The sequence below is a fragment of the Lagenorhynchus albirostris genome, chromosome 6 (assembly GCF_949774975.1).
Source record: "Lagenorhynchus albirostris chromosome 6, mLagAlb1.1, whole genome shotgun sequence".
In the NCBI taxonomy this organism is placed as follows: Eukaryota; Metazoa; Chordata; class Mammalia; order Artiodactyla; family Delphinidae; genus Lagenorhynchus; species Lagenorhynchus albirostris.
Window position 1 is genome coordinate 19,714,140 of NC_083100.1, and position 13,095 is coordinate 19,727,234.

Here is a 13,095-nt window from a genome sequence, read left to right on the forward strand (position 1 = left end):
GTAGGTCCCCCAAGTCCCCCTCCAGAGATTCTAGTCTATTAGACCTGGGATGGGACCCAAGAATCTGCATTTTAAACACGCACCCTGGAAGATTCTGATGCGAGTGGCCCATATTTGATACAATCCAGGTTAACAAGTCATTCTGGATATAAATGGCGTTTGGACATCTTTTCTCTCTCACCTTCAGTAACCTGCCCCCAACGCCTTCTCGTTGGCCCTGTTGTGAAATATTCCCAAGGCAGGTGCTGCTGGACTATGGCCTTGCATAGCCACTTTTCTGTTCTCTTGGCTGCAAGGAGTTTGGGCTCACGGATGGCGAGGATCTCCCTTTGACCTCTGTGTTTACCAGGGGAGGGCGGTGGTCAGGCTGGTTAACTGGGAGCCCCTCCTCCTCAGGGTCACAGCCACTGTTTTCCTCCCTTGTTCTTCCGCAGCCCCATCTGCACAGCTACAAGGAGGCCTTTGAGGAGATGGAGAGAACCTCCCCGACCAGCCCACCGTCCAGTGGGGGTAAGAACTTCACACTCAGCCTGCCTTCCCTGGGTCCCCTCTGGCCTGTGTGAGCACCCAGGTTTGGGGGTGCAGGCAAAGTTGGGAGGGGCCAGAACCTGCCGCTTCCCATCCCTATGGCTCATTTTACTCCAGCTTCCCTCCCCCGCTTCTATTCTTTTCTGCCGTCCACGCTCACACGTCTCAGGATGCAGCAGCTGCAGTCCTGGGATCCGGACTGACCTACTGTGGGGCCCGTGGGCTCCCACCTTACGGAGTTTGCTGGTTGCTGAGAGTCTTCGCATCCTATGTGCAAAACATCCCCCATGCTAAAGGGACTCTTTGTGCCCTGCTGGTGTGTCTCTGAGACACCCCTTGACCTTCTTGCTTCTGATCCCCATTTTTGTCTGCATCCAGGCACCTCTTCCACGTCAGGCAACCTACTTAGGTTCCACCGAGGAAAGAAAGGCTCAGAAGCCTCAGGATGACCGTATCCCCATCTCATTCATCCCTTGGCTTCCAGACAGGAGCCTTTAGTCTGTACCCCTCTGATGCTCTCACAGGAGAGGCAAATCCCTGAAGGGCAGAGACATTTTTACCCAAAGAGAAGACCTGGGTGAGCCCAGGAGAGGGGCAGTGTTCCTTTCTGTGGTAGAAGAGACATGAGGAGGAGCTGGAGGAGGCCTGGGAAAGCAGTGATGGAAAGCAGTACCAGGCTGTGAAGGACTCAGGGTCCCTGTGAGAGGCCTGGGTCGGCAGAGGTAGAGAGGCTGGCGATGCTCCAGGATCAGGTTGGGTGGGCGCTGCCCAGGCTATTCACTTGTCCCGCTGAGAGGGGAGGAGGGTGAGGACGGGGGAGTTGGAGCTGGCCATGCGTTCTCCTGGTGGTCGGCTGTCCCGCAGAGGGGAGGAATGTGACACTGGTACCTGGCCCCTGCACCAACAGAACTCGTGTTGGCTACCATCTTGGACACGCAGGAGGCTGAAGCTATGAGTGGATGCCATGGCTGTCCCTAGAGCAGTGCTGTCCAGTGGAAAAATAACATGAGCCATGATTGCACTGGAGAATTTACTAATAGCTCTATTAAAGAACATACAGGAAACTGGAGAAATTAATTGTAATGATTTTTAAATTTAACTCAAAATATCCAAAGTATTATAATTTCAATAGGTAAATCGAAATAAAAGTATTAATGAGATATCTTACAATCTTTTAAAATAAAATCTAAAAAGACGCTGGTGAAATTAATTTTAATAATAGATTTTATTTAACCCCAAGGATCTAAAATATCATTTCAACATGTAATCAGTATAAAGAGATATTTCACATTCTTGTTTCATACAAGTTTGAAATCACTGTGTGTTTTGCACTTACAACTTTGTTTAGACTGGCCACACCGCCTGTGCTCCATAGTCCCATGTGGCTCATGGCTACCATATTTGGACAGTGCAAGCCCAGGGCAATCTGCTCGAGATAGCTCGGTGCCTTTTATGACTCGTGGAATGTCTCTCCCTGGTCTTAACCCCCCACCTTCACACCTGCTCCAATTCCCTGTGGGTCCAAATAGCCAGGATCCTGGCCAGCACCCTGTTTGGGATGAAGCCATCTGGGCTGGGCTAGAGTTGGGTTCTGCCACATGTTTCTGTTCGCATTCTTCTTTCCCTCCCCTTCTCCCCTTGGCCAACCCCGAGAGAGCCCCGGGCAGGGAGGATAAGTTAGAGGTTTCCTCCATGCCCAGAGGCGGAGAAATGCGAGGAATTCTTCTCTCAGGAAGCCAAGCCTTGCCTGGCTTCAGGGCCACCCACTTGTCTGCCTCAGAAGGGCCAGATGCCTGGGGACTGAGGACAGGAGTGATTAGGGAGTTGGAGGTGCTGAGGGGAGCCTAGAGAAACCTCTCACCGCCTCTGTCCCCTTGTCCCCTTCACCTCTCACTGGTCCACCTGTGCCTCTGCTGCACCCGCTGGGCAAACACATGCAAACTTGTGGGCCGGAGAGACTTCGTGGTCATTCCACGGACAGTGGTCTCTGAGGCTGGGCTCATTCTTCCATAATTAATCACATTCAAAGTTGCAAGATACCTCTGTGCGTGCGTGCGTGCGTGCGTGTGTGTGTGTGTGTGTGTGTGTAATGAGAGAAAGAGGGATACACAGGGGCATGCAGGCCTAGACCTGCGCCATGGCTAGGTGTTTGTGTCTGTACATATTTGTCCCCTCTGCTGTATTTGTCTGTTGGGCATCTCAGGGTTAGGGTGGAGCATAGGGGTGGGCCACCCATCTGGACTCTCGCGATGCCTCTCTATTCCCACAGACACCTATGTACACACCGGCATGTACACGCATAAGTTATTTAAATTGCTTTCATTGGGAGATTATATTTTGGGGGCTTAGTTTCCTACAGGTCTCACGGTCTTTGGGGAGAGGGAGGAGGCGCCAGGGAGGGTCCTGTAGCTGCTGTGTGCGGCCTGGGCGCCCAAGGGGCACAGCTGGTGTGTTGAGGCCGTCGGTGGGGGGCAGGCAGTCTTGGCGTCTGGCACACCTGTGTGGCTGCGAGTCCTCAGCAGCTACGGCCTCGGCAGGGTCCCGAGAGCTGCGGCCGGAGACACAGCTCATTTCTTCACTTCTCCTCAGAGGTGTGTTAGGAGACGTGGCAGCTGCCGCTGAGAAATCTCGTGACTGGGCACAGCAACCGCCCTGCAGCTCAGCTCGGAGTCCGGCCACGTCCTTGGCTAATGGGAGAAAGCCTGACCGCCCTTTGACCTTGTGTGTCATGTGACACTTCCAACCCAGACGGGCGGCTTGGGAGGGAGCTGGGGCTCCTGCGGGGCGGTGGTGCTCCTGGCCAAGGACTGTAGAGATGGGGCTTCTCCCTCTTCCAAACACTGAGGTTTGGCGGTCAAGAGAGCCCCCTGCTAAGAAATTCTCTCTTCGTGGGGCTTGCAAGAGACCTGTTTGGCTGTGGGCCAAAGACCTGTGGCCGAGGGCGAGCCTGGGGACTCAGGGTTGGTTCTGCTGGTGGTCCCTTCTCCTCCTTCTGTCCTTTATATGTTGTGCTGTCTTGACACTCCATTTTCTTTAAGTCCATCTGCCCGTGTGCGTGTGCGTGTGTGCGTGTGCGTGTGTTTGTGCGTGCCTGTTTGTTTGGGGGTGGGTAGGGAAAGTGAGAGAAGGGGGTTAGAGAGAGAATAACAGGGAAAGGCAGAGGGCACCCGAGAAACCAACGTGTATGTTATAAACCACGGCCATGCGGAGGGACCGTAGCAAAGGAACTCAGGGCCTAGGGATAGAAATTACTTTCTGGAGGTTGAGGGGCAGGGCCATTTGCTGACTTCCTTTAGCCTTTACACTGTGGAGAAACACAGAGACAGGAGAGGCAGTGGAGCCGCAGCAGCGTCCCCGGGGCTGGGGCTGGTTCGTCCGCTCAGCCTTCGGCTGCCCACCCTCCCCGACATGCCCAGACTCAGGAGGGGGCCTCTCCCCAGCCCATCACCTGCGCTCACTCCTGGGGTCTCGCCTCTTCTTCTCGGCGCAGTGCGCTCCCCTCCAGGTCTGGCCAAGACACCTCTGTCTGCTCTGGGCCTGAAGCCCCATAACCCAGCCAGCATCCTGCTGCACCCCACCGGCGGTGAGTGGTTCCAGTGGGAAGGGAGGTGGTCGGGGAGGCTGGAGGGAGGAGTGGGGGGTTGGAGGACCCCTGTGGTCCTGGGCAGGGCCCAGAGGTGGTGGGTTCTCAGGCCCCTTCTGGAAATAAGGTGGCAGCCTAGCTCTGTGTCTATGATGAGATCAGGCCTCGGTGGGGCTCTCTGTGTGGGGTTTGAGGGGGACGGATACCTCTGTAGCCTTCCTGCCATTGCCTGGTGGGGTCAGTGCCGCTCCCAGCATCCTCTGACATGGGGGTTTGGAGGCCTGTCCTGTTTCCCTGGAGTCGGTTAGGTCTCTGCCGGAAGCCTGGCTTCCACCCCCCAGCGTCCAGGCGCTCGTGTACACGCACACACCCCCGGCTCACACCTCGTCACACTTCCCGGCTCCTCTCCTCCCTGTGGGGAAGGGGCAAGTGGGGGCCCTGGGCCCTCAGTGGCCGTTTCCAACAGGCTGAGCCCAGAAACTTGCTCCCTAGACTCTGGTTTGGGGGCTGGGCTGGGACTCTGGGGACAGCTTTGTTTCTTTTCCTTAGTCACCAAAAGACTGATCCAGCCAGGTAGGCGGGCAGTGGCGTGCAGGTGTGACCCACGCAGACACAGCAGGGCACAGCCTCCCTCTCAGGACATGTCTGCATGGCCAGGGACACCAGGTCACTGGGAGGGGGGCTGCCTGTCACCAGGCCAGCACACTCCTGCTAGAGGCGCGGGAGCTGTGACAAGGACACCGGGCCTGCTCTTCCCAAGAGCGAAGGCCTCTCTCAACGGTGCGCCCTGAGTGCCTCGCCACCCTGGAGCCCCGGGGCCCCGTCTGGGTGGACCGCACCCCTCACCCTGCGGAGAGTCCGTCTCTGCCCCCGTCTCACCCCTGCTTTCCCACCTCCCTTTTCTCAGCAAAGTCTCTCTCTCAAGAAATAAGCCATTAATCCATCTCTCTCTCTCCTTTTTGCTCTTCCTCTCCATCACCTGCCTCTCTTTCCTCCTCACCTCTCTTCCCATCTTCCCTCAGACGAGGATGAGGGGAAGGTGGTGAGAGAGCTTTCTGAAGGTAAGTGTGGCATCGCCGTGCTGCTGCTTCGCGCTCTCCGGGTCTGGGAATGGCTTTTCACTCCGTTTGCTCTGCCTGACGTGGGGGGCCAGCTCTCTTCTCTGATCAGGTCTCATGTGACTGAGCAGAGAGCCCCCGGGTCCCACCCCTGTGCTGAGCTGTCACTCCGGATGCTGACTGAGGCGCTCACGGCCGCAGAGCGCGGGTCCAGGCACGGACAGTGTCCAGGTGCTACTGCGGTGCCACCTTGCCGACAAAACAGCCCTCCCCCGGCGGTGCTTCTGCCCGCCTGCCCGGGGTGCAGCAAACCCCTTCAGAGGGCGGGTTTCTCTTATCCCGTTTCCCGGGTGAGCCCCACATTTATAGCTCAGAGCACGGTTTCTCAGCCTCGGCACTACCGACGCTTAGGGCCGGACAGTTCTTAGTTGTGGGGCTGCCACGTGCACTGTAGGATGTTTACAGCATCCCTGGCCTCTACCTGCTGCACGCCAGTAGCAGGCACCCAGTTGCGACAGTCAAAATGGCTCAAACATGGCGGAGAACCACTCCCGGTTCAGAGCTACTGTCTTGGAGCCACGAGTTGCCTTCTTGAAGCCCTTGCCTGGTTTCATATCAACACAGACGGTAGGACGTCTGTCTTTCTGGGATCTTGGATGACTTTGGGGATTTTGGAAAAGCTATGGACTCACCCCTATACAGATGCCTCCGGATATCCGTGCACATAATTGTGACAGGTTCAAGGAGTTAGCACATCTGTGTCCTGGCTTAACCCCTGATTTAGATGAACTCGCATCGCACGCAGAGAAGCAGAGAGGGGATGTAAGCGGGTTGAAGGCCTTTAATTTATTAGGAACATAACTCAAATGGTGCCTCAGAGCAGGTGGAATGAGGGGAATGCCGGCCTGTGCGGCCTGGGTGCCCTGGGCATCCATGTCCCCGTCTCTACCGGCCTTGCTGGGACGAGGTGGGCTCCACTGAGCACCTTCCAGCTTGGATGTGTTAGACGTTCTGACTTCTCACCTTGGCCCTGGAGCTGTGTGGCCTGGTTCCTTTAAACACTCCGTCCGGTTTCTATCTTTCTTCCTTTTTTTTTGACTGTGCCACGGCTTGTGGGATCTTAGTTCTCCAACCAGGGATTGAACCTGGGCCCTCAGCAGTGAGAGCACAGAGTCCTAACCACTGGATCGCCAGGGAATTCCTCCATCTGGTTTCTTAAGCCCACTTCCCACTTCCCTTTGCACTCATTACCTTGATTTTTCTATCCCCCAATTGGGCATGGGCTGTGCCCCTCTGAATCTGCCATCACCCAGAAAAGATGGCTGGAGTTTCCCAGAAAGCTTTGCTCACTCCTAGCCAGCCAGAGTTCTGGCAACAATACCCGGCTGCCTGGGGGGTGCAGAACAAGGCAGCCCCCCCCCAACAGCAGATCCCAGAATGGGGAGAGGCACAGCGGGGCCTCACCCCCAGTCAACCTCATACCCGGGGAGAGGACCTCCCCCAGGCTGGTGGCTGACTGCTGGTTCCCAACAGGAGTATAGAATCAGCTGGGGCCTGGAGCCAGTGTTCGTGTGCTGTGTTCCAGGTGCACACCCACACAGGAGCTCTTGGGTCCCTTCATGGTTGCTGATCTCCACAGACTGGTGGGACCCACACGCTTTCCAGTGGGAAGGTCTGAGGGTGACAGGCCCTGGCTGTGTGTTCCCCACTTTGGGGTGACACTTCAACAGATGGGAAGTGACACCTGACCCTTGCACCTTATGAGAGAATCTAGGCCTACAGGGCCCCGAGCCCTCTGACCCTCCCATCTGTCCTGCAGCCACAGAGTTTGCAGGGGAAGGTTCTTAGGGCTCGACTCTACCACACCCATCATTTTCACAGATGTGGAGCTGAGGTCTGTGTTGTGGGGTGAGGGTGGGGCATCTTCCCAAGCTCACAGTTACGAGGAAGCAGGGCCGAGACTGGACTTACTGGTCTCCTGTCTCCTAATCAAGGGGCTGTTTCAAAGCCCTCCTCCTGCCTTCAGGCGCCATGCCCTGGGATTCTAGCATGGGGATCGGAATTGTTGTCCATCCCCCCTCCCTGGGGAGGGAGGTGGGTGGAGGCAGGGGACATTCTGTTTTTCCTGACTCACGCATCACCTCCCGGGTCAGACTTTGCTGACCCTCTGAAGCACTGCTTGATTTCCCTGCTGATACTCTGATGGGAAATTCAGAAAAAGATGCTTGTGGGGAAAAATAATCAGAGACAGACAGACTTATTCAGCTGGGGGAAAGAAAAGACTTTAGGGGAGTCTGTTCCGTTCAGTGTGCCGTGCTAAACGCTTTACATTCATTCATTCTGTCGTTCGTTGATTCAACAAATACTTTGTGTGCCTCCTATGTGCCAGGCACTCTGGAGATATAATGATAAGCATACTATGATTCCTAATCTCGTGGAGGAAATTCATGAACCGGCGCCAGAATTAAATTATCACCGAGAATTAAGTATTGAGATAAGCGCTCCGGAGCGAAGGGATACAGGTTTATGAGACCCTGGCTCATAAAAGAAGTAAGATGGGAGGGTGAGTAACATTAACTCAGTGACACTGGGATGGGAGAAGAGCATTCCACGTAGAGGTAAAGGGCATGTGCAAAGTCCCTGGGGTGGGAGGGACAGCATGCTCCACGGAGCAAGGGCGGGGAGTGTGGTACAGAGTGAGGGTCAGCAGGCAGGGGCGGGACTGTGTGGGTCATTGTCACATCATCTTGTTTAATAATCACAGGAGCACTGTGAGGAAGGTGGCAGGAACCCCAGTTTGCTGATGAGGAGATGACATGTACGGATGTTAAATGACTTGTCCAGGCCCCGACAGTCAATTGGGGGCATGGCTGAGAGCCTACGCTGGATCAGCCCGTGGAGGCTGCCCCTTTCCATGTGATCGTACGGGGCACAACCTCTAAACATAAACAGTGTCTTTACTGGGTACCCTTCTCCATGAAGGAAGGAGAAGAAGAAAGCCTGTAACAAACAGTAAAGGCATGATATCCTCAAGATATCAAGGATATCTTCCCAGTGGGGAAACAGGGAAAGAAATTGCTGAACCTTCTTTCCTGGAGGAACGGGAACAGGGAACATTCAGCTTAGGTTCTGTCTGTTCAGATGATTAGACGGTATGGATGTGGCACAAAGGAAGACAGTGGACTAGAAATGACCCCTCTGGGGATCCTTCCTGCTCTGAGATCCTCGGTGATGGGTGGACTGTGGCATCTGGGTATTTTTGGGGCAGTGCTGTGCAACACAGATTTACTGAGCACCTACTCTGTGCCAGGTCCTGTGCTAGGTACTGAGGGCTTAAAGATGAGTGAGCTAGCCTGGTAAAGACAGATATCTCTGCATAAGGTAGAAGTGCTGAGCTGGGGGAGGAACAGGGTGTGATGGGAGCTCAGAGGAGGGCTGTGAGATTCCAATCTCAGAGTTTGGAATTCTAACTTTTGAGCTCCTGGATTGGGCCTCGGGGGGTTTTGCTTCCTCCCTACCCCGCATCTGCACGTCTTCATTTCACTTGGAGCGGGCAGGCCCTTTCTCTCCAGGCAAAGAACCTTTTCTGGGAGGCAGGAAATGCACTTCAGGGTGTGGGTGAAGAGCTGACAGTGCCCCCAGCCTGGTGGGGCTAAGTCACTCAGCCTCATGTCCAGCTGCTCTCAGCCTCCAGCAGCCACTTGGAATGGGTTTGGGCTCCTGGAATGTTCTACACGAAGCACCCTCCCTGGCCCCTCCTCTCCTGCCCTTCCCAGTTCCCGTTGCCTCTGGGTGCAGCTGCTTGGGATCGGCAGAGAGGAGGAAAGCAGCAGGAGAGAGGGTAGAGGGAGGCAGGCACAGGCACGGCTCGGGTACAGGTGGGCAACGGTGGGGCTGCTTATAAACCGGCGTTGCAACTAGTGGAAAGAATTAGAAGGGACTTTCCTTCTCTTGTCACTCGATCCTAGCTGGGCAGGTGAGTATTCTCATTCCCATTTTACACATGAGGAAACTGAGTCCCAGAAACGTTCAGCAGCCTGCTCCAGGTCACCCCTCCAGTAAGTGAAAGAAGGGGGAGCCCACAGGTTGTATGTTGTACTGAGGTAGGGAGGAGGGAGGGAGGATGGGGACAGATAGGAAAAGGGAGGTATTTTCAATATGGAAATCTGAGTCTGAAAACTTGGGAAAATGGATGTTTTGGCCCAAAAGGTTGGTTTTGAACAGTTCTGGAGATGGACTTGGAAAATCAGATAGCTTCCCAAAGATCCCTCCTGCTCTGGGTTCATGAGGAAGAGAGATTGAGTGAATCTCTACCCCTGATTTGGGCCTGGAAGGTCAGCCAACCAAGGAAGAAGATGGAGGTAGAGAGTAAGGTGAGGGCAGAGCCAGGCGGGCTGGGCCTGAAATCCGCAGGCTGCGAGCCTCAGAGCAAAGCCCCCAGGCTAGTTGGCCACCTCAACTCATAGGGCTGTTTCCAGCCTTCGTGGTGGGGATGGCTTCTGGTGCTTCTTCCTGGGTAAGCAGTTCTGTCCTCAAGTTCAGATGCTGGGTCCTCTGAGAGCTCCCCTGTAGCTTAGGATCTGATGGGAGTGGGGAAGGGGCTCACGAGCCTCATGCCTTAGGGATGTGGCCATCCTATAGGAGCTCAGGTTTTCTAATATCTCCAGACTTTCTAACATACAGTCCCATTGATGTTCTGTGCAAACTACACTCAGGCTCCTGTCACTGTGTCTGGGCCAGAAGGAGTTGGTGGGGACGCAGCCTTGAGTGATGGCAAACAGAGCAGATGGGAGTCAGCATCTGTGGTCCCAGGCTTGGCACGGTCCTGACTCTGGCACCAGGTGGTGTGGGCGGCCTGACCTCAGTTCTGCTGCTGGTAAAAGCAGTGTGCGTACTTTTTCACAGGATGGGGTGCTTATGTGAGTCGGGAATATAATATGAGTTGCTTACCCACTTCAGGTCTTGGCAGGAAACAGCTGGCTCATTCCAATGGGGCAACCGAGGAGACAATGGACTATTTAGAAGGTCTGGGCAAACCGACGAGGGATGGTGAAGCACCCCGCCACCGGGTGGCCCTCCTAGCAGGAGGTGGGAGCCATCCGCCCGCCAGGCCTGGAGGACAGGAGGGAGCCGGAGGAGAGGGCCCCCGACTGGAGCTGGGATCTTGGGTGGAAGATGCAGCCCTGGCACTTTGACCTTCTCTCCTCACCAACCCCCCAATCCCCTCCTAGTCTCTCCTACTAGCCAGCGGCCGAAGGTCAAAGCCATGTGGAGCCCTGAGGCCGGGGGTCTGGGGGGTGCGGTCGGTAAAAGCTGGGCTGCAGGGACACAGAGCAGGTTGGGGAGTGGATCAGAAGGACATGGCAGGTGGAAAAGATCACCGACTTCAGGGCTCACCACGTGCATTTTAGCTTGACCTTTTGGGGTCAGCAAGAATTCAAGAGAAGGAGAAAAAGGAATGTGTGCCTTTTAGGTCTTAGTTATTGTGCACCTCTGTGTGGGTGGGGCGGAGGGTAAAGGTCACACATCTACTAGTTTGTGGGACAGAAACTTATTGAGGACTTACTGTGTGCCAGGCACTGCAAATACAGATCAGCAAGGAGCCCGGGGCTGCCAGGGAGCAGATGGATCCCCTTGCCATCTCTGGGTGGGAGAGAAGGGTGCTAAGCGCTGCGGGCACCAGCGTGAAGCCGAGAGCCTGGAGGTGTCCAGGAGGAGTTTTCAGAGAGTGACCCCGGGGTGAGGGATGGGCAGGGAAGGTGGGCTCTGGCCTTGGGTCACAATTGCCATTTCTGTGGGCGTGAGGGGTCCTGTCTGAGGTCTCTTCTGTCAGAGTTACCCCAGAGCATGAAGCCAGCCCCCCAAGGCTAAAGACACTGAAATTCTCGGCTCCCTGATTTTCACCTGGCGGTATGTGCAGGGCCCAAGAGCAGGACCTGGGCCAGACTGCCTGCGTTCCTAGGCCAATTCTGCCACAGTCTACATGTGGCCCAGGCAAGACACTTACATTCTCCAAATTCTACTCTCTTCATGCAGTTGTTTGCTATTTTTACTATTATTAATAGCCCTGTGGAGCTGGGTCTTCTCTGGCTGATGGGCTGGAGTTCTGGGTAGCAGCCAACTCTGGGTGTCCCAGGAGGCTGTGGCCCCTCTAGGCCACCCAGAGACAGCATTGAGAGTCAGGAGATGGTAGCCGTGGCCGCTGATTGGCTGTGTGTTCTGGGGCAAATCGCTCCACCTCTCTGGGCTGAGCAGACAGGTTACATCAGGAGCCAGCAGTCTGTGGCCAAATCCGGCCCATCATCTGTTTTTGTAAAGAAAGTTTTATTGTAACACAGCCATGCTCATCGCTTAATGTATGGTCTGTGGCTGCTCGCGCGATAACAACAGCAGAACTGAGCAGCTGTGAGAGAGACCGTCTGGCCCTCTAAACCTGAAATATTTACTGTCGGGCGCTTTTCAAAAAAAGTGTGCTGCCCGTCTCTTTGCTCCAGCAGGGCCTCAGGCTTGGACGGCATGGCATCATTGCCTTTGGAGGGGCTGTGGCCTGGGGTTCTGTGGGGTGGGTGGGTGGCCCGGCCTGGATGAGGGGGTTTTTGAGGGCGTCTTGTTGGCCTCAGCCCACGTGGACTCTATCTCTGGGTGCCGAAGTGGTTAGTCCTGTGTCACCCTGGGCTGGGTCCCTGGAATAGGCTGCCCCATGCCTGTCGCTTTGCAGACCTCTTGCCCCAGCCCCATTCACTGTTGCTGTTGGTTGGAGGGAACTCCGTGTGGAAACTAAAAGATACACTGGCAGCCTCTGGCTGGAGTTGTATGCAGACCGCAGGCCTCCTCCGTAAAGGGTCCTGTTCTAAAGGACCATCCTCTCCCTGGGTCCCCAGGCCTCTGGGCCTGGATGCAGGATATCAGGCCTGGAAGTCACCTCAGAGACCAGGGCCGGTAACGGCCCCATAACGCCTTGGTGATTCGGCTCCTTCCAAAGTAAAGCTTTCTTTGGGCTGAGGGGAGGGGGCGATTCTCTGACTCAGTGGTCAGCACAGTCCGGCTGCAGAGGCTCCAGGGGCCTGCCCCCTGCCCCCGCCCCCAGGGCTGCACAGACTCTGCAGTTCTTCCATTTCTGAGGCTGGTTTCAGCGGATGCCCTAATTGTGGGCAGAGGGTAGGTGTGTGCTCAGATCATGTTCCCCCTGGGACGTCCTCAGGGACGGTGCCAGGTTTGGAGGTGGTAGGAACGTCATCTATCCCTGATCCTGTCCCTGGAGAAGCCCAGAGTGCCCTGCTTCTTCTTCCTGTTTGATAACAAGTTAGTCTGGGGGCTGGCTTCAGAGGCCTGGATCGGGGGCTGGGAGGGGCGCACAGCACTGGGCGGGGTGGTGGCCCGGGAGACCCGAGTCCTGGTTGTACCTCCAGCCGCTTCACTCTCCAGGCCTCAGCGTCTGCATCTGCAAAATGACTTTTCTGGCACTTGCTCCTCCCCCTCCCCCGCCTAGCCTTCCTCTCAGGCCATTCTGAACACCAAGTGGGATAATGATGTCAGTCTCGGGAGGAATGCTAAGTGTGTCAGGCAAGGTGGGTGGGTGTGTCTTGGCATGCAGGGGCTGGGCGTGACTCACCCGCACAGGCCTGTTGCTAGGCCAGCAAGCCTGTTTCTGGATTCTGGGTGTGGGGAGGAGCCAGCATGAGCCCTGGCGCTGTCCCGAGATGCACGGCTGGGCTGGAGCTTGGGGTCCACGAAGAGCTCAGACTCCAGCGGTGCCTGGGGAGCCTAGAAGGGCCTGGGGGCCTGGGTAGCAGGTCATAGAAAAGAAGCAGCTAGAGGGGATACCAGTGAAGGATGGGCATCCTGGCTCTAGGAGGGAGGATTCTGTGATGGCTGTGTTTTGGGGTCCATTTCTGGGAAGATTCTCAGAACGAGGCCCCGGTTAAA

At 55.8% G+C, this 13,095-nt stretch overlaps 1 protein-coding gene across 10 annotated transcripts in view; it reads left to right on the plus strand.

The window, feature by feature from the left end:
- Positions 1 to 13,095, plus strand: part of TNS1 (tensin 1) — a 190,851-nt gene that overhangs the window by 155,344 nt on the left and 22,412 nt on the right. For 7 of the 10 annotated variants that reach the window (XM_060152144.1, XM_060152138.1, XM_060152141.1 and 4 more), the window contains 3 exons: positions 435 to 510; positions 4,019 to 4,111; positions 5,134 to 5,172. In XM_060152144.1, the coding sequence (XP_060008127.1) occupies positions 435 to 510; positions 4,019 to 4,111; positions 5,134 to 5,172 (208 nt within the window). The remainder of the gene's footprint in view (positions 1 to 434; positions 511 to 4,018; positions 4,112 to 5,133; positions 5,173 to 13,095) is intronic. The other 3 variants (XM_060152140.1, XM_060152145.1, XM_060152142.1) reach the window with 2 other exon arrangements.